This window comes from Urocampus carinirostris, chromosome 6 (genome assembly GCF_059441175.1).
Source record: "Urocampus carinirostris isolate Australia breed hairy pipefish chromosome 6, RoL_Ucar_1.0, whole genome shotgun sequence".
Taxonomy (NCBI): domain Eukaryota; kingdom Metazoa; phylum Chordata; class Actinopteri; order Syngnathiformes; family Syngnathidae; genus Urocampus; species Urocampus carinirostris.
Genome location: NC_142354.1, coordinates 6,797,575 through 6,816,186, shown reverse-complemented (window position 1 = coordinate 6,816,186; position 18,612 = coordinate 6,797,575). Strand labels below are relative to the sequence as shown.

Here is an 18,612-nt window from a genome sequence, read left to right as displayed (position 1 = left end):
ATTGAGACTGTATGTTTTCCTTTACAGATGGGGTAATACTCACCTCTATAAACATGCACATATATATATATATATATATATATATCTGCGATTGGCTGGCAACCAGTTCAGGGTGTCCCCTGCCCACTGCCTGATGATTGCTTGGATGGGCTCCAGCACCCCCGCGACCCTACTGAGGATAAGGGGTGCATCCAATGAGATGATATATATATATATATATATATATATATATATGGACTAAATATATCCAAACCAAGGAAAGAGGAAAGAATTTAGATATGATCAGCACCTTTTACAAGCAGTCAGGTAGGTTACCCGAGATGTCAAAAATGCCCTAGAAAAATCTGACTCTTGTTTTGTTGACTCAGCATTTTTTCCAAGAAAGACATTCCACTCTCCCAGGCAGGACGACATTAAATATCAACATCATTTCAGGGTTTTAGTGTCAATCTGGACTGGGTATTACGCTTTGGGTTTTCCATTTTCATGTTGCAGTGACCCTACCAAAATGTGAAGTGCCCCCCAAATATGTTTTTGCATCTCAACGCGTTCGATGCTCTAAAGGTGCACAACCATTGTAGTTTATTTATACATTTATTTCCACATATAGCAGGATTAGTCTTCCACATGATTAATCAATATTTCATGATCACTATGCAATAATCCACCAAAATCTCTTTACACTTGACAGAAGGGTTTCATGTTCAGAGTAATGCTTCTCACCTAGTCCTACATCCACAGCGAAAGGGCTCTTTGACACTGGGGCGCCGCCGAAGGTAACAGCGACTAAATGCAGTCCGGCCATTGTGGGTCGGTACGTGCAGCGGTACAAGTTGTCGCCTTTGTCCTCCATCATCACCTCCACAACGTTGTCTCTGCCCTGTGGGTCTTTGATCATGACTGTTACGTCTCCTGTACCAGCTCCTAAAATCAACAAGAACAAAGGTACATTTTTGTCAGTTTTTATTTTTTTATTCCTCCAGATCAGTTCAACTGACGTCATTTCCAAAAGTTGCATGCTTCTACCGAAAGCTAATGCACCACTCGTTTTCTACAGGCCCATTTGGCCACAATTTATCAATTGACAATAAAGTGCTCGCTCCACAAAGTTTGTTTTTATGTTATTTTTTTAAAGTGCTAGCTACAGGAGATAATCCCCCTTTAGTTTGCCTTTTCCCGACCACTAGAAAAATATTTGATCCATTTCGCTGACGCAAAGTCAGTCATGTCCCCACGCCCAGCCCTGGATAAGTAATCCTCAATGTTGTAGACATATCTGTTTACATTTTGTGAGACTACCATTCTTTTTCCAATTACACTCAGATGTGTAGGTCACTCTACGTTACGTGCGTCAATCTTTATGTTCAATATCAGAACTAAATGTATTTATGACAACAGTACTTTCGTCCATTTTGCCTTTTAGGCTCATTTTCTCAGATGTGGTCCTTTTTGACGAAACAAATAATATGATCGCAATGTTGTGTACAACAAAAGCAAAAGTAACACTGTACATTGGTTACTTCCGGGTCCCTCAACCAAGGCTTGTTCCTTTAGTTCAATACACAGAAAAGAATATTTCAAACAGATATTTGGTCAATCCACAATGTTGTTTGTTGTTGTAAGTTTATAGTGTGGTAGACAATCCAAATATTTAGAGAAGACCTCAATGAATTTTGAACTTGCAAGGAGCACAGGAGGGGAATGTATTTATTAAATATCCAGGGTTAAAAATAGCAGATCCGCCCTGAAAGCCGTAGGGTTCTAAGAACAGAAACACGATTGCCTTATAGTGGCAATGATGTAAACATTGCATAATCGTTGAACTAACAAATATCAGTGTGGAATAATTGTCAAAAAATGAACTGGCATCATATGCAATCTCCTGTGTCCAATATTAAACAAGGAGAATAAAACTTCATGATTAGGTTTTGGGGAGGGAACAAAATGTTTTATTCAACTAAATCTGCCTAAAGGCTGGTGTCCCTCAACATCTGCAAAAAGCTCCTGCAAATGTTCTATGAGTGGCAAACGCCCTCCTCTATGTGGCAGCGTGTGGGAGGCAGTGCTGAGAAGAAGGATGCCTCTCGTCTTAATAAACTGGTGAGGAAAGCGGGCTTTGTTGTGGGCACAGAGTTGAACAGCCTGACAACTGTAGCTGAGAGACGGGCACTGAAAAAAAATGAAGTCAATCATGGACAATTCTTTACATCCACTACCCAGCATCATCTCCAAACGGAAGAGCAGCCTCAGCGACAGACTGCTGTCAGTCTTTTTCCAGGGACAAACTGAAGAGATCATTTCTTCCTCATGCCATGAGGCTCTTTAACTCCACCCGGGGGAGTAAAAGACCACATTAAACCCCACCCCCACATTTGCATTTTACCCTATTTTTATTACCGTGCATATTTTATGTAGCACTATTTAAATACTCTATATCAGGGGTCAGCAACCTTTTCGGTGTAGAGTGCCACTTTCAAATTTCTTTGTAAATCAGTGGACCACAGCAAAATTAATGTTGGTGTCAGGCATTTTACCTGCCAAAATTGGACTCTCTTGCTAATATGGACCCTGTTTGAGATATAGACTTGTGACTTATAGTGTAACCTTCTGTGACATAAATATGTCAGCACAGTGATTTGGAAGATCTTCAAAACGTTTCTCATAATATTACTATTATTAGTAAAAATAATAGCAGTAATAAAACGAACAAGATTTGTCAAACACCTATTCAGTAACACATCACAAAGTGGAGGTATTCCTCTGAAGTTGTATCCCAAACCCCCCAAAAACATAATAGGTTTAAAGCACATATGTCAGAGTCAAGGCCCGCGGGCCACATTAGGCCCGCGAGAGGGTTTTACCTGGCCCGCGTGACGATATCAATACTACATTTCCCACAATGCAACGGGGACGCGCCGAGCGGGAGCAAAGCGGGAGGCGGTTTGATTTATTCAGCAGTCGATCAGCAGCAGTCATTAGCATAACAGCAAAAATTAGCCCACAGATACCCATCAACAATGGCTAAACGGAAGGTGGACACTGAAAACCGGGGCTTTCAAACAAGGTGGGAGTTGGAGTACATGTTCACGGAGGTAGCTGGAAAACCTGTGTGTCTGCTATGTGGAGAAAGTGTGGCGGTGATGAAAGAGTATAATATTAGACGGCATCATGAAACAAAACACACGCCTCAAACAAGTAATGTAGAGTTGTAGTAATACAGTACTGTATATAAATGTATGTAAATACAGTAATAATACAGTAATGTTTCCTGTGCAATTACACATTTGAAGTTTTTACTCCGTTCAAGTTTAAAAGTTAAATATGCACATAAAGAAGGTCTTGTTTTTTGTTGTTCCCCTCGGGAATTTTAAAGCCTTATTGTCTATGTTGACTATGTTGTTTTTGGGAGTGTTTCTTGTTTTTCGGCTTTTCATGGAAAATAGATCTTGATGTGGACAACAGTCTTTTGATGAAATTGTCTCCTATTTAGCAGAGAAAATGACTTTTGATTGTTTGTTAATCAGTAATTCCTTTTTTTCACACTAACCCAGAGAAAGCACAGAAAGGAAAGTCAATGTACATTTGAGCAGGACAGATGAGGTCCAGTGTGTTGATTGCTATTGGTTTTAAGTAACAAGAGATTTTTGCACTCTATTTTATTGTATTTCGAGGCAATATTTCTTTTTAATAATTTCAGATGATTGAATGATAGAAAATGGTTATGAGTTGTTGTTATGAGATATGTTATGAGTTTTTTGTATAAAGGACATTTGTATTTTGTGCCTGCTGAAATTAAAAATGACTGACAGAGTCATAAGAAAATATTGCTTTATTTATCCAATCATATTGTAATATATTTGTTGTGTTTTCAGTAGGTTAAATCTTGGTTTCAGTAAAGATTGGACAGTCCGGCCCTCGGCTTGTAGCCAAATGTTTTATTTGGCCCTCCGTCCATTTGACTTTGACACCCCTGGTTTAAAGTGTGTCTTACTTTGCAAACAGTATAGGCAGGGAAGTCCGATTTTAAATGAAAAAAAAAAACCCGATTTGTCTACATCCCAGGATCCAATGCAACCAGGGTTTCATTCAATAAAATACATTACATATGGCTATTATAGTACGGTACATCAAATAAAGGCTATTTGTGTACAGTTTGTTGAGATTGTGGATATCATAGCGTACAATGATTCGTCTCCGGTGTTGCTGACTTTTTCTTCTGCGTTAACAAACGCATTTTGTAGAATACGATCGCGCTTTATTGTTTTAATAAATGCGTTATATGGACTACAATCGCTTAATTGTTTTAATTAGCTCGCTTTATTGTTTTAATAAACTTATTATATAGAATGCGATCGCCTTTGTCGGAGCTCAGCAGAATGTACGTTCACGCGAGGGGGGAGGATTTTGAAGGGGAGTCGGACAGAGCGCGTTTTAATGTATCCGCTTTTTCAGACTCGTCCTTGAATTCATGTTGATATTTCGTCTCGTAATGACGTTTAACACTTGACGTGCGATGTACAACGCTCTCGAGGCATAATGCACAAACAGCACGGTCATTTTTTGCACAAAGCCCCATTCGTCTGTCCACGCTGGCTGGAAAGAACAAGATTTTTCCGCTCGATCATGATTTGGCTGTCGTGATTCGTTCATTTATCTCGCGCCGGTGTTTCTGTGGGAGGGTTAAAACTTATCTCTCCTCCTCTGCGAGGTACCGCGCAGACACACGCTCACCGTAAAGCCGCTAAATAATGAGAGCGCGCAATGAAAATGGCTAAATTTCAGGTAAAAATGCGCATTTAAAAAAAAAAATCATTATTACTTTGCCGTGTTCACGTGCCACTGGTTAACCCCCCATAGGTTGCCAACCCCTGGTATAAATTGTTACTCTATCCATTAAATCACCATGCGTGATTTCAGGAAGAATAAACAAAATCACTAGTGATTCCTCCGAAATTGAGAGTGAACATTTAATGTAGGTCCTGATCACGCATCAGTTTCAATTTGTCGACTCGGTGATAAAATGTACTATTTTGACGCAGTTAGACCAGGCGTGTAACCATGTGTTTTTACCATTTGCAAAAAGGGGCGGGGCCAGGACAAGAAAAAAAGACTGAATGATTGGATGTTTCTTTATCTGCGGATGCAAAGTCTTGATCCAATACAGATACACGATACGTAAATAAAAAATAAATCTGACTTTTCCTATATATATTAAAGAATAAATATACATGCAGACATTTACTTGTAATATTGTGTGTTTATTAATGGATTTACGGTTATTGCAACATCTATTGCAGCCTGGTCATTCTGGAAGAGGGATTACCTCATGTGCGGTCCCTTCTAAGGTTTCTTCATTTTCCTCATGTTGAGGTTTTGGAGTTTTTCCTTGCCCTCATGTAGGTTTCAGATCAGGGGATGGTATAATTATAGTCTGTGGTTTACAATAATCTGTGGTCTGTGCAGCCCTTTAAAACTCTTAGTGATTAAGGGCTATACAAATAAAAATCAGTAGACCTGACGGTTCAAGGATCCTTTAACCCTTTGGCACCAATTTCTGTACTGTCTTTTATCTGATTGCTTTAAAAACTGCTTTAAAATAGACACACACTATAAGAAATAGAAGAAAACATGTACCCCAAATTGTGAAAGCATATTTTTCGGTTTGTGCAATTCTTCAGAGCTTAATGCTACTTTTAGTTAACAATTAGCGCAAAAGGTATCCAGTTTGATATGAACTTCAAAATAAAAACATGTTACTACCACGTTGTTACTATGTTTATTACCAGGTTAATTTTTGAAAGTAGGGTGAGACACAGTCAATCACTAAAATATAATTTTACTAGAAAATCACAATAACCTGGCCAGCACTGGGGAGCTATTTTCAGAACAGGTCCACGGGCACTTTAGCCTCTTTAGAGAAAAGTCACCATAGTAACTGAGCTGAGCTAAATCAACAACTCTCGCCTAAATTTAGCCAAGATAATAAACATACATACATATCCTGGTTTTATCCATTATCTTTTTTGTGCAATACTTCCAATGTGTCTATCTCAACGCTTTAGTTGTAAATTATACCCTCATTGTTTACATTCAATAATTTTATAATAAAAAAAAAAAAAAAGAAAAATGACAAAAACAAAGACACATTATTTTCATATAACAGATATGACTTGTTAAAATGATCAAAACCATCACTTGATAATTGCAGTTGATTTTATTTGTGAAATATTGACATGCCAACATTCTAACAAGCCAAAATGTACCCGATGCGCCGATATGAAAGTAAACAAGAGAGCGGGAGAGATCAAGCATCAGTAGTCACAAAGAGTGCAGCCCAGACAGCACAGCAAACGTGCATCTCGCTCCCCCCGCAGGACTGGAGTGACACAGCAGACCCATCTTGGAAACGTTTGGCAATATTTAACATTTTTCAACAACCAATTCCAGTTGTGAGCAAACAATTTAGCAACAGTGTAACTCAGATTTGTTTTCAAAGCCCAAGTGTTCAAAATGTCAAGAAACATGAAAAATGCTAACAGTTGAGAAAAACATCTTTAAAACAAACAAACAAAAACTTTTGGAGTACAGTAGTGGCAGTATGTGACAGCCCAACCTTCGGTTTCTCATAATAAGTAGGACAAACTATTTTAATACTAAATACCAAAACAGAATGTAAGGAATATTACATTGTGACTAAAAATAGTAGACATTCACAACTACTGTATTTGCAGTAGAAGTTGTTATTGCATAATATTACTTCTCATAGTTAGTTGTGTTAGCATTAAGCCGGCTCACTTTTATCATATTAATTCCAGTAAAATACACACCGTGTCATTTTCTGTTTTGAGTTTTATTGTGAACTTCTATTGAAAGTGGCAAAAAAAAGATATTGAAGACTTTTGGAAGAATTGTTTGTTAAGAGTCATGAACATCTCAATATACAGTAGCTCATGAAAGTATGTACACCCCTCACGTTTCTGCAGCGATTTAATCATAATGTTTTATTGAACAACACTAAAGAATCGTCACTTTGACACAATGCAAGGTAGTCTGTGTAAAGCTTATATAGCAGTGTAAAATGACTTTTGTCCTCAAAAAACTCAAAATATAGCCAATGGTAGCTAAACCCCTGGTAACAAGAGTGCACCCTTAAGTAAAAGTTCCTGAACCTAAATATTTTGTGTCCTCCTGGCCATGGATTTCACCAGAGCCTCACAAATCGTCACTGGAATGGTCTTCCACTCCTCCACGACTGACCTAGGGGATATTTAAGATCTTGTGCTTCTTCACCTTCCGCCCCAAATATGTTCTATTGGATTTTGATCTGGAGACATACTTGGCCAGTCCATCCCCTTGCCTCTTAAGCCCTTTAGAAAAGCCTTGGTCATCTTCGAATTGTATTGGGGGCATTGTCAGGCTGAAACATTGCCCTGCTAGGTTACTGGAGGAAGGGGATCATTCTGTGCTTCAGTTTTTCACAGCACACCGTTTCCCTTAATGAAATGCAACTTCCCAAATCCAGTTGCACTCATGCAGCCCCAAACCATGACATTCCCAACGCCACGCTTGACTTTAGGCATGACACCAGCTAAGCCAAATAAATTCATCTTCATCTCATTAGACGAGAGAATATATTTCCAGTAAATCATGGCCCTTGTTGACAGACTTCTTTTCATTGTGTCAAAGCGATGTTTCTTCAGTGATGTTCTATCAAAATTAAAATGAAATCTTTGCAGAAATGTGTACTTATTTTCACGACATATCGTACCACTGTTACAAATGTTGTCATAATTGAATGCCCCAAAAAAGTCAAGGTACAAATTGTCATCATTCAAGCCTGTAATTCATATAATGTTAATTGATATACAGTAGATGACGAAAGAAAAAAAACAGTTCTGTATTAAGAATGTGTATGATAAAATCAATAGTATTAGCATTTTTGGCTTGGTGAGTTCATGTTATTTCTTTTCAGTGTACTGTTGAGTGATATGTGTGTCATTTCAATTCTAGTCCTAACATACTCGAGGCCTGCAGGAGGACAAAAACAACAGAAACCTCCATAGGCAAATGGCTCCCATGCTAAGACTGCCCAACGAACAACGCGGAATGAGGTGCGGCCTCAAGGCACAACCACGCGGAAAGGCGATCCGGGTATGTGGTCTTCTCCCCACTTGACCACTAGCATGTAGTCGCCACTCTCGCGTAGCATGTAACTGACGTTGTAATGCAGGTCGCCCACGTGCTTGATCAGGACTTCCTCGCAGGGGACTTGTGGGCCGTGCACACCCACCACTAGCATGTTCTTACCTGGGGAGAGGTTTGGAGAGCACAACATGATAAGGGAAGTTCAATGACACTTTTTTCAGACAGTTAATTTCAAGCCTTCAAGAAGGACAGGAATGATCCGACCACTAAGTATTTTGTTTAATCTGAACAAAACAGGCATAGAAAATAAGTGAAAAACTTCTGCGTCAACCTACTCCCTTTGGGCACATGCTTTTGTCACTGTATTGTACAGATGTTTTTGTGCAAAGATTTTGTGGTTTCCTTTTGTTAATATTAGCTTTCTTTTTTTGTGTGTGCTAAGCCTGAATAAAAACCTAAAAGTGAAATTGGAACAAACTGGAAGGCATAGTTTCTCTCGGGTAAGAATAGGAACTGTCACGGTTGCCATGGCGCCCAATTGGCCCCGCCCATGTGGTGCCAGCTGTGGCTCATTGACAGATTGGCTTTCCGTCTATTTAAGCTCAGTGCTCTCACTCTTCCTCTGTCAGTCCGTCAACGAACCTCTGTTTCCTGTTGGCATTTCCTGTCCGGTATTGTTCCCGTTTATTTTTTTCCTTTTTAATATCGATTTCTAGTTTTGTTCCTGTCTATTTTTGTCCTGTATATTATTCTCTCAAGTTTTCGTTCCCGTCTAGTTAGTCCTGTTTTATTTCGAAATCCTGTTTCCTTATCAATCCTGTCCGTCCCGTCCTGTCCAGTATTGACCCCATCTGTCCGATATCTACTCGGGCAATTGGCATCGATCTCGTCGGCCTCTGGCTTCCTATCATTTCACGCCAGAAGGCTGCTAAACATGCATGACTCACCATTTCACGTAAAATAAAAGGCTTGTGTGAGAAACGTCACACGTCCTGTTCTGGTTCATGACAAGAAACTACATGCATATATTTTGGGTTGGTTAAAGAATACAAGATTACTGGGACAAATTATGGTTTGTTTTAGAGAAAATTGGGGGATATGGGAGACCAAATACATTCAATGTGCTATATTTGGGGAATCCAAACACAAAAAATATTATAGAAAAAGGACAGCTACCTGGTAAATATTATTTTGACAACCAGAAAAAAAATACTGACAAGATTATGGTACAAACAAGAGGTCCCTACCGTGGAGCATTGAGTGTGTACTGTGGAGGAATTATTTGTAATGGAGGAGACGGCATTTCGAATTCGAAAACAGGATACCCAATTCATGGATAAATGGGAAAAAATGGATAGACTGTTAAAAAACTAGGGACATTGCTTACAAAAAATGAATACTGGACTTTGAATAATGACTTGTCCACCTTCAAATCTGGACTCCAAACTCACCTCTTGACCATCTGCCCCTTTTAACTCTAATTTGCTATTTATTACTGGCTTGTTTTACTCTTCCTTTATTGTTGTGTCAGCAACCTTGGGTGTCCTGAAAGGCGCTTCGAAATGCAATGTATTATTATTACTATTATTATTATTGACCATGGTAGATATTCCCTGTCCCTGCAATGTTTTTTTGTTTTTTTCTTTTTTCTATGTGTTTTATTTTGTTTGTTGTATTTTTAAAAAAAAAACACGACCCTACTGAGTATAAGCGGTGCAGCTGATGAGATGAGATGTTCAAAAAAGGGGCAGCACGTTGGAGCAGTGGTTAGCGCGTGTGCGGCACAGTTCTGAGGTTATGAGATTGAACCTTCCTTTGTGGAGTTTGCATGTTCTCCCCGTGCTTGCGTGGGTTTCCTCCGGGCACTTAGGTTTCATCCCACATTCCAAAAAACACGCATGTCAGTTTAATTGGCTGTTCTGAATTGTCCGTAGGTGTGAATGAGCGAGTGAGTTGTCAGTCTCTGTGTGTCCTGCAACTGGCTGGCAACCGGTGCAGGGTGTACCCTGCCCACTGCCCGAAGATAGCTGGGATGGGCTCCAGCACCCCCGCGACCCTACTGAGGATAAGCGCTGCAGATGGAAGGATGATTTGTTGAGAGAATGAGAGCGCCAAGTCAAATAAGATGTTCGGACTGGCATCCTTCAAACGCCATCTCGTTGCGTAAGGGTGAACGTGGCACCCACCAGCTTTGCTGCAGTCCACGGAAAAGCTGCTCTTCTGGCCTGCGTAGGCCTTGCTGAGGCCCAGGCCACGGCTTAGCACCTTGCTGGCATCCGATCTGCTTTCTGCGCTCTGCAAAATGCTGCCGCTACTGCTGATTTCGCGGTCGCTATCTTTCGATATTTCCGTGGAAGGCCCGAGGGTGAGGGAAGACGAAATGCTGGCGTTAGTCACGTTCACCAGAGGTGGGCCTGAAAGCAGATGAGCACACAATGTCAAACCGGGGAAATTTCTGAATTGTGCAGGCACTACAATCCAAATCAATTATCCTACTTTCATGGAATGACAGTCAATTAATTGTGGAATTGTGGTATTGGAAATTCCGGGACTACAAGGCGCACTAGATTTGGCATTGACGTCTTTGGCTGCAAAAAACCAACGACACCATGCCCTCACAAACTTGACACCGTTTTTAGCTGTGTCGTTTTCAGTACTGCTCGGAGTTTTTTAGTTTCGTGATTTCAGATCATGAGACCGTTGAAAATGGCGACAACAGAGACGAGCACATTTCATACTGGGCCAAAAGAAAAAAACGCGAGCACCTAAATTTTTCAACAACAGCACCAGGGAACCGTACTAAAACAGTGCCAGATGGCAACACAGACTTTTTGTGTTGTTTTCATGGTGGTTTCTGCGAAGATTTGGACCAAACGCTTGGCATCAGTTCCCAAGGAATTAAAGGAAACTCCAGCGACCAGACAGTGACGCCGATGATACGGACAGAGAAGTGTAGCATTTTTGATAGATCACTTCCACTGTTGTGTAATTGGTATGTACAAATTGAGTACTTGATTTATTGATGAAAAAGTGATATATATTGAATACATCTCAGTATTTGATCTTTTTATGTATTATATAAATAATTTACAAACAGCCATGGGCCAGATCCGGCCCATTGGATGATTTGATCAGGGCTGCCATAAATTTCTGAGTATGTTAAAAAAAGAAGTGAGTCTCTCAGTCATTTCTATCAAAATTTTAGATTTTTTGAAATAAATGCAAACCGGATGCTCTCTCTGTGGGCGCTAAGGGGCAGTGTTGAATCACTGATTGAGTGCGCATGTGGAAAAGAGCACCTTGCCATTTACCTCCTAATGTTGCTGGGCAAAATGTTTTTACCGCCATGAAAAAAAGGATAAGCCACAGAGTAGTTAAAGCAGCAATGCCTTTTCAAATGTAGCGAAAGTAGTGGCTTGTAGTCCATAATTTAGGATGATAGTTTATAAGACACGAAAGTAGGTTATCAAAGAAGAAACAAAAGTAGTGAAAACCTGTACCAACCGGTGACTTTAGCGATAAATGGGCTGCCAGCGATATGGTATGGTCCGCCATACTTGATGCTAATCACGTAGCTGCCAGGTGCCATTGGCGTGTAAAGCACCTTGTAGCCTTCGGGCACCTCCAGGCACTCCATCTGGACCTTGGATGGCCCCTCCACTGTGACGGCCACCGCGCCCTGCCCAGCCGCCACGTTGTCAATGATGAACTCTGACTGGACGCCTGCAGACGGCACACACGCATTTGGAGAAATGTAGCCGTTGCAATCACAGGAGCCATGTTTCAACCTATTCTGTTGTAATAGCACCCTCTAGTGATGTGTAATAAAAGGCATTACCTATAAAGAGCTAATGACTAGTTGAGTGATGCCTAAGTGTTAGCATTACTGTTGCGACTTTGGATGGTCATTTAGAGGAATTGCTTTAGATATTTTAAGCAACATGGCATTTCTAATGTAGGCATTTCATTTTTTCCTTCAGCGGCAGACCAGCGCCACCATTTTGCAAAAAGAAAGACAAATAGTACTTCACTATTCTACAATATTTTTTGCTGCTATACAGACTAATGCATCTTCAGAAATGGTAACTAGAAGATGTAAGAACCTGTGGTTCCCTTCTCCAGTCCAGCACCATATGCAGAAACCAGTCCGGGTTCTCCAGGCTTTTCGGACGACCCGACCATGACGCTGAATGAAGTGACTCGGCCTTGGGGGCCAAACTTGACATCCACCGTGTGGAGGCCTCGTTCCCGGGGGATGAAGCGGATTGAGTACTTGTCTGAGGGAGGGCGTTTGAGATTATTTTTAGGACCTGGACTCGAGTACTCACGCACACTTGTGGTAACACACCTTTTTCTAGGTGTGTGACTGCACAATCTTCCTGAGCTCCAGAAGGGCTGGTGACCTTGGCTTCTGGTTTCCCTTTTGCTCCTTCCATTGATACATCAAAGGAAGTTGGCTGATTCACCTTCACACCTGATTTCTGCAAAAATGTTCAAGACTTTCAACTGTCCTTTTGTTTTCTTTAACAAGCCAGCAGAGGCCGACTTACCTGAAAACCTGAGATCATATGCTCGGTATCGTGGGTACAGGCTACCACAGGAACCAGGTAAGGGCTATCTGGAATATGCTGATCATTAAACTTGATAGCAATTTCGTAGTCCCCTGGAAAGACATTGGCGTCACATACACGAGGACATGTAAGTCAACAAATCTTTTGGTGCGTGTGGTTTTCTACCGGGCTCTTGGGCCACATAAGAGACTCCACAGGATCCGTCTTTGCGGTCTTCGAAGGAAATCTCTGCCCTGCTGGGACCCTCTACAGCCACAGACAGGCCTCCGGCACCGGCCTCTCTGGTCCAGATGCTAAACTCGGCTGTAGATGTAAAGGAGGGGTTTCAATGAGGCAACTTGAACAACATTTAAGCAAAACAGTCAACATGGAATTGAGAATCTAAGTGCGACTAGGGCTTGACAAATTTATGGGCTGATCATTATAGTCAAATGATTATGAGGTGCATTTATTCCAACTAAATCGGTGGTGCGCAACCTGTTCTGTACCAAGGATCGATTCAATGTCTGACAAATTCTCGATGCCCGGTCCAATAATAACATTTATAGAAATAAAAATGATAAATATTATTACCCTTAAATCTATTGTGTACTCACTAGACTACCAGAGATATGGATGACATAGAAAAAGGCATTAGATTTGAAAATTTACAATTAAGGTGTCCCCTAGCACTTGCCTATAAAATAATCCACATCATTCTGGCCCTTTATGTCCTACGTCTTTTCAGAAAAAGCTTCTTGAATCCTGGTCTACTCAGAACAGAAAAGAAGACTCAAACGTAACACAGAGGGTTCTTAACACTAATTACTCCAACCGTAATTTCTGTTGATTTTACAGGCCCATAGGCATTGTGGGTAAATTTTGTTATCAAGCATCGGTTGGCAAATTATCTTAATCGTATGCAAGTGTACCTGGTTCTCGCACGAGCGCTTTCTCCAGGCCCGGCCCTCCTGCTTTGACCTTGGTGGCTCCTCCCTCGCCCAGGGGCCCGACCGTAAACTGGAAGGGGCTCCCGGGCACATGGCGTCTCCGATACCTGACGTTCACCCTGTGCACACCCGTCTCGGTAGGCACAAACTGCACGCAGTAGGTGTCGTCACCCGAGGCAATCATTTGGGCGGACTGCAAGGAGCCAGATGGGGAGATGACCTCAGAAGTGACATGGCTCATGTCAAGGTCTGGAAACACTGGAAAAGTCAGAGTGACAATGGATTATTTTGACTTGTTACCTTTACATATAAAGTAAGCATTTTTATGTTTCATACTTCGCGTTTGATGCAAGAAATACTATATTTTCAGCACTATAAAGGGCACCAGATTATAAAGAGCAAGTAATTTTTCATTTATTATTTTTTTACATAAGGTGCACTGAACTACAAGGTACCATAAGTAGCGACTACAACAAGAGCTACCGTGTATATTCGTGATGACCGTTGTGCTCTTTGTACACTTACAGCATGTGTTCATGATTGATCAGTCGACAAGTGTCGCGGACCATGATTCCCAAATAGTATGCAACGGGAATCGAACCCAAACCACTAGACTACCGGTGGTGCAAATGACATACAACCAGAATTTGGAGGTTATGTCAATGCCACATTATTTTTTATTCACAGTGCCATTTTTCATAGTGCGTTCTGATAGTTTAAACAGTCTCGACAGTTCTTCACCTGCGTGTCAATAACGGTATTGTATGTATAGATATGTAAAAGAGATTATATAGTATTTTATTGGAAGATTTTTTTTCTCCATTCTCTAAAATTTATTGGTGAAAGAGTGGTTTTATTGTTTAACCTATCAAGTTCACTTGGCGAATCTGTGCTTCTCGCACCGTGAGTAAAATAAATGAGATTATTAGCTAAGCTCAAATTCCTTTTCGTACGTCATCTGTAACAGTGGAGGTCTAATGGTAAATAAAGTTGCGCAATTGAGGTCAGCAAGGATCCTCATTTAATTAAATAGGGTTGTATCCTGTAAAACCTTGTAAAATGAAATAAATACATTTTGAGCAAAATTCCTTTTAAATCAGACATTTTATGAAAATGTGGTTTTAAATCCAATTAAAAAAAATGCATTTTCTCAAAACGTTTTTTATAATTAATAAAAACATACAACTACTACAACAAATGATATTTCATATATGTCTGACAACAACTATCCATAGTTTTACATTAGCAAAAACAATATTTGACAGTGCATGGTCAAAACCTAATTTTATGGGTTTAAGCCCGAAAAGGTTGACTTTATTTCTATGAAATTTCCTCCTAAGATTTTGAAAATGAGGAACCAAAAAACACACAACTACAGGACTCTCAGAAAATAGAATATTGTGATAGTTTTTTTTCCTTTAATGCAATCAAAAACACAAAAAATGTTATAGATCATCTGTCATAAATCAACCCAACTATTGGGTCTTCTATTATTTTAATATATATATATATATATATATATATATATATATATATAAAATTTTGTAGTTTCCATCATAATCAGAAATATTAAAATAAAAGAATTGCATTTCAATTGCTTTGTAATGAATCCAGAATGTATGATATTTTTTTAATCGGATGACAGATAAAGAAAATCATCACAATATTCAAACTTTCAAATCTGTATTTCAGTAAATACAAATAAATAGCAGACTGTTAAAAGACATTGGACTGCAAACCTCAGCCATTTTCCCATTAGAGCAGAAGATGAGGAGGCACAGAAGCGAGAAGAAGAAATGCGAGATAAGAGTGGTGAGAACGAGGTTGGGGAGAAGTTGCTCGCTTGAGGAAGAAGATGCGAAAAATGGTGATGATGAAAAGACCGGGGAAGAAATGGAAAAATTAGAAGAGGAAAAAGGTTGGAAAAGACAGTTAGGGAAACATTTAAATCCATCAAACAAGAGAAAAAAACTTTACACAAAGGATTTCTACTTTGAAATGTTCAGCCTATCTTCTGTTTTCCATTTTTTATTTGTAGAATACTGTACGGTTTCGCTTTTTCGTGGATTTTCATCGTGCATTGTTTTGCATTCTGATTGGCTAAAGTCTCCCTGCTTATTGTTATTTGACGGTAAAGAAACGTTTCTACATTAATTTCATTTGTTCAACAAATGCTTGAGCCTGCGAAAAGGGTTTGTTCTTTGGTTTTAGTGTAGAAACTATTCTGTTTTTATAATTGCAAAGAAGAATTTATAGGATGCCAGTTTGTCATTTTGACTTACTGCACACGGTTTATTGTTTCGACTATTACATCATTGTCGCTATCGACCAATCATGCTGCTATTCTTTGAATTCCACACCCTTTAGAGCAAATCTGCTTTTGTAACCTATGAGATGTAATTTAAAAAAAGAGGGCTCAAAGGAGGGCATTTGGAACAAGTGTCTTATCTGAAGGCTTCTCTCTCTCTGTTCTCCTTGGCAAATTCAAAATCCATTGATATCTTCTCTTCTTGTTTTAAGTGTCTACTAAACTATAAACTTAACACAGTGAATAAGAGTATTTAATAGTATATAATTGTAAAAACAACGTTTTCTACTTCACGGATTTCGGCAGTCAAAGGTTATTTTTGGAACGTAGCGCCTGCGATAAATGCGAGATTAAAATAATTCAGTTTGGTATTGATGACAAGTAATAGTATAAAATTGAAATATATATATTTTTATTGGTAAGCTATCTAGACCAGGATTCCAACAAAGAGGTCGTGATAGAAATTGGATTATTCCTTTAGTCTTGCCTGTGGACTGCTAAACTTTGAGAAACCAGTGTGTGCTTATAACACATAGCCATGCATATGGGATTTTGCTGAATTAGGGAACAACAAAATTGTGTTCCCTTAGCTTAATCTTCTTGTCATCCATTTGAATTGCCATTGAAATGTGTGTATTTTTCTGTGATTTGAAATTCTGACACGAAAACAGATTTAGGTTGATTCTAAAATCCTCTCCAGAAAACAGTCTTCCTGGAAAAGCTCTGTTGTTCTTATTCTGTTTCAGGTTTAAATCATTAGAAATAATAACATTCTTCATCATTATTATTTGAACATAATCTTGGGCACTCTCCCTCTTTAGGGTCAATGTTGTCACCTGGCATCTTGAGGCTGAAGTCACAGACGCTGCCCACACCAGCGACATGCTCGGCCTTTTGCTTGCGAGTGATGGTCTCCCGGATACGACCTTCACCTGTCACATGCGCCGTGAATGGACTTCCTGTCCGCAGACACAAAACAAATGCATGTGACGCTCAGCAATGTGGGACTTTAAATAAATTTCCATCATACTTAAATGAAATGCTTCTTAAATAGTGAGGTTTCCTCCCTCTCCGTCAAAAGCGGCGTGTTTGACCTTGGGGAACATTTTTTTTAACTGTCCTAAAATAAAATTGCCCCTCCACTACATTAGGGGGCAGTGGCGCTCTCACTGGCAGAGTGTGCGCTTGGTGATGAAGGTATTTGTATACACCGAGCATCAGCGTTTTTGCACGTAGCACATAGTGTGACGTGTAAAATACTGAATATTTTGGTAGCAATCCGATTGAACTTGACTTAGTTTATAATAAGATTTTAGGCACTACATATGATTCATTTTTTTGTTAAAAGCATTGCCAAATTTAACCCTACGAAAAAATAAATAGAACGATTTCTATGAAACTGATTTAGAACAGAAACCAAGAGAGGCTAACTAAAAAAGCAGAAAAAACTGCATCAATGAATGTAATTAACAACTCAGCCTAACCAATTTCAACATCACAATTTCCAAGTGCGGTTCAGTCGGTGGTTTTCATCCTACCTGTGATGTGTTTGTCGGAGAAGCGAATGGAGACGATGTAGTTTCCAGGCTCTGTGGGACAGTAAGAGACACGGCACGTTCCGTCCTCCATGTCCTGCGTCTGGATGTCCACCTTACTCGGACCCTCTATGGCCAGACCTAGCCCACCGTAGCCTAAAACAACACAATAACGTCCAATTCCATCAAGGTATGTGTTTTTGTTACATATTAAGAATTTAGCAAACAATTCTTGTATAGCACTTTTCAGGCAACAAATTGCAACGCAAAGTGCTTTATAAAAACATTTATTGTACAATAAGGAAATAAAATTCCCTCCTTCTCTGCCAAATACACACACACAATGGTTGAAATAACATGAAACCTAAATAAATAATAATATGGTGAATAAAAAAAAACAAAAAAAAAACTAATGGATATGACTGTTACCAGTGTTTGAAATAACGTCTGCCCAGAGGCCCGGGGCGTGCATCTTTTACGTAGGGCGTACAACTTACACGACGATGTCTGCCCGGGTGGCTGACAACTTTTTTCTAGAAATTTTTTTTTTCCCCAAATCGAACGATTGCTTTATTCCGATTTCGAAATCTTCGTTTGGTTTGGAAATTTCGGAATTTCGGTTCGTTAGGCAATTTGCATACTCGGCAGCCAATCAGAAGCCTGCATCGGATAACTTCGTGCTTCCGGACTTTCCTGAGCCTTATAAGGTCATGCATTTGCATATCATTTTCCAAAGAAGACGCACAGAGAACAAAAGAAAAATGATAAGTGGTTAGGAATCAAGCCAAAACCTCAGCCCCAGAAGAAATATTCGAGAGAAGCTAACAAAATCTATGACGTAAATAATGTACATTAACGTAAATGTACATTAAAAGCATTGTGGAAAGAGGAGTTCACGTGGCTTGTAGCAGACCACGCAACGCAAACATTGCATGAATGAAGATGAGTAAGTAAATACAGGTACCGTATTTTCCGCACTATAAGGCGCACCTAAAAGTCTTAATTTTTTTCAAAAGCTGACCATGCGCCTTATAACACAGTGCGCCTTATATATGGCTCAATATTAAATTCGCAAGGTCTCGCAACTTACTCAACGGCCGCCGACTTGATTTTACCCCGAACAA

The 18,612-nt window shown here is 39.7% G+C and overlaps 1 protein-coding gene and 1 long non-coding RNA gene across 2 annotated transcripts in view; one reads left to right on the top strand and one right to left on the bottom strand.

Annotated features, from left to right (window-relative positions):
- The first annotated feature begins 712 nt into the window (after window positions 1-712).
- LOC148363669 (uncharacterized) lies at window positions 713-8,639 on the top strand. Its single transcript, XR_015850680.1, has 3 exons — window positions 713-945; window positions 8,011-8,151; window positions 8,231-8,639. It is a non-coding gene; the product is annotated as an uncharacterized LOC148363669 (long non-coding RNA).
- The window catches only part of LOC148363667 (filamin-B-like), a 109,206-nt gene continuing 96,789 nt past the window's right edge, over window positions 6,196-18,612 (bottom strand). Inside the window, exons 39-48 of the mRNA XM_088337637.1 lie at window positions 17,492-17,644; window positions 16,790-16,912; window positions 13,628-13,903; window positions 12,882-13,019; window positions 12,696-12,808; window positions 12,494-12,626; window positions 12,249-12,422; window positions 11,650-11,868; window positions 10,332-10,559; window positions 6,196-8,307 (exon numbers count right to left, since the gene is read on the bottom strand). Coding sequence (XP_088193763.1) covers window positions 8,120-8,307; window positions 10,332-10,559; window positions 11,650-11,868; window positions 12,249-12,422; window positions 12,494-12,626; window positions 12,696-12,808; window positions 12,882-13,019; window positions 13,628-13,903; window positions 16,790-16,912; window positions 17,492-17,644 — 1,745 coding nt within the window. The 3' untranslated portion in view covers window positions 6,196-8,119. The remainder of the gene's footprint in view (window positions 8,308-10,331; window positions 10,560-11,649; window positions 11,869-12,248; window positions 12,423-12,493; window positions 12,627-12,695; window positions 12,809-12,881; window positions 13,020-13,627; window positions 13,904-16,789; window positions 16,913-17,491; window positions 17,645-18,612) is intronic.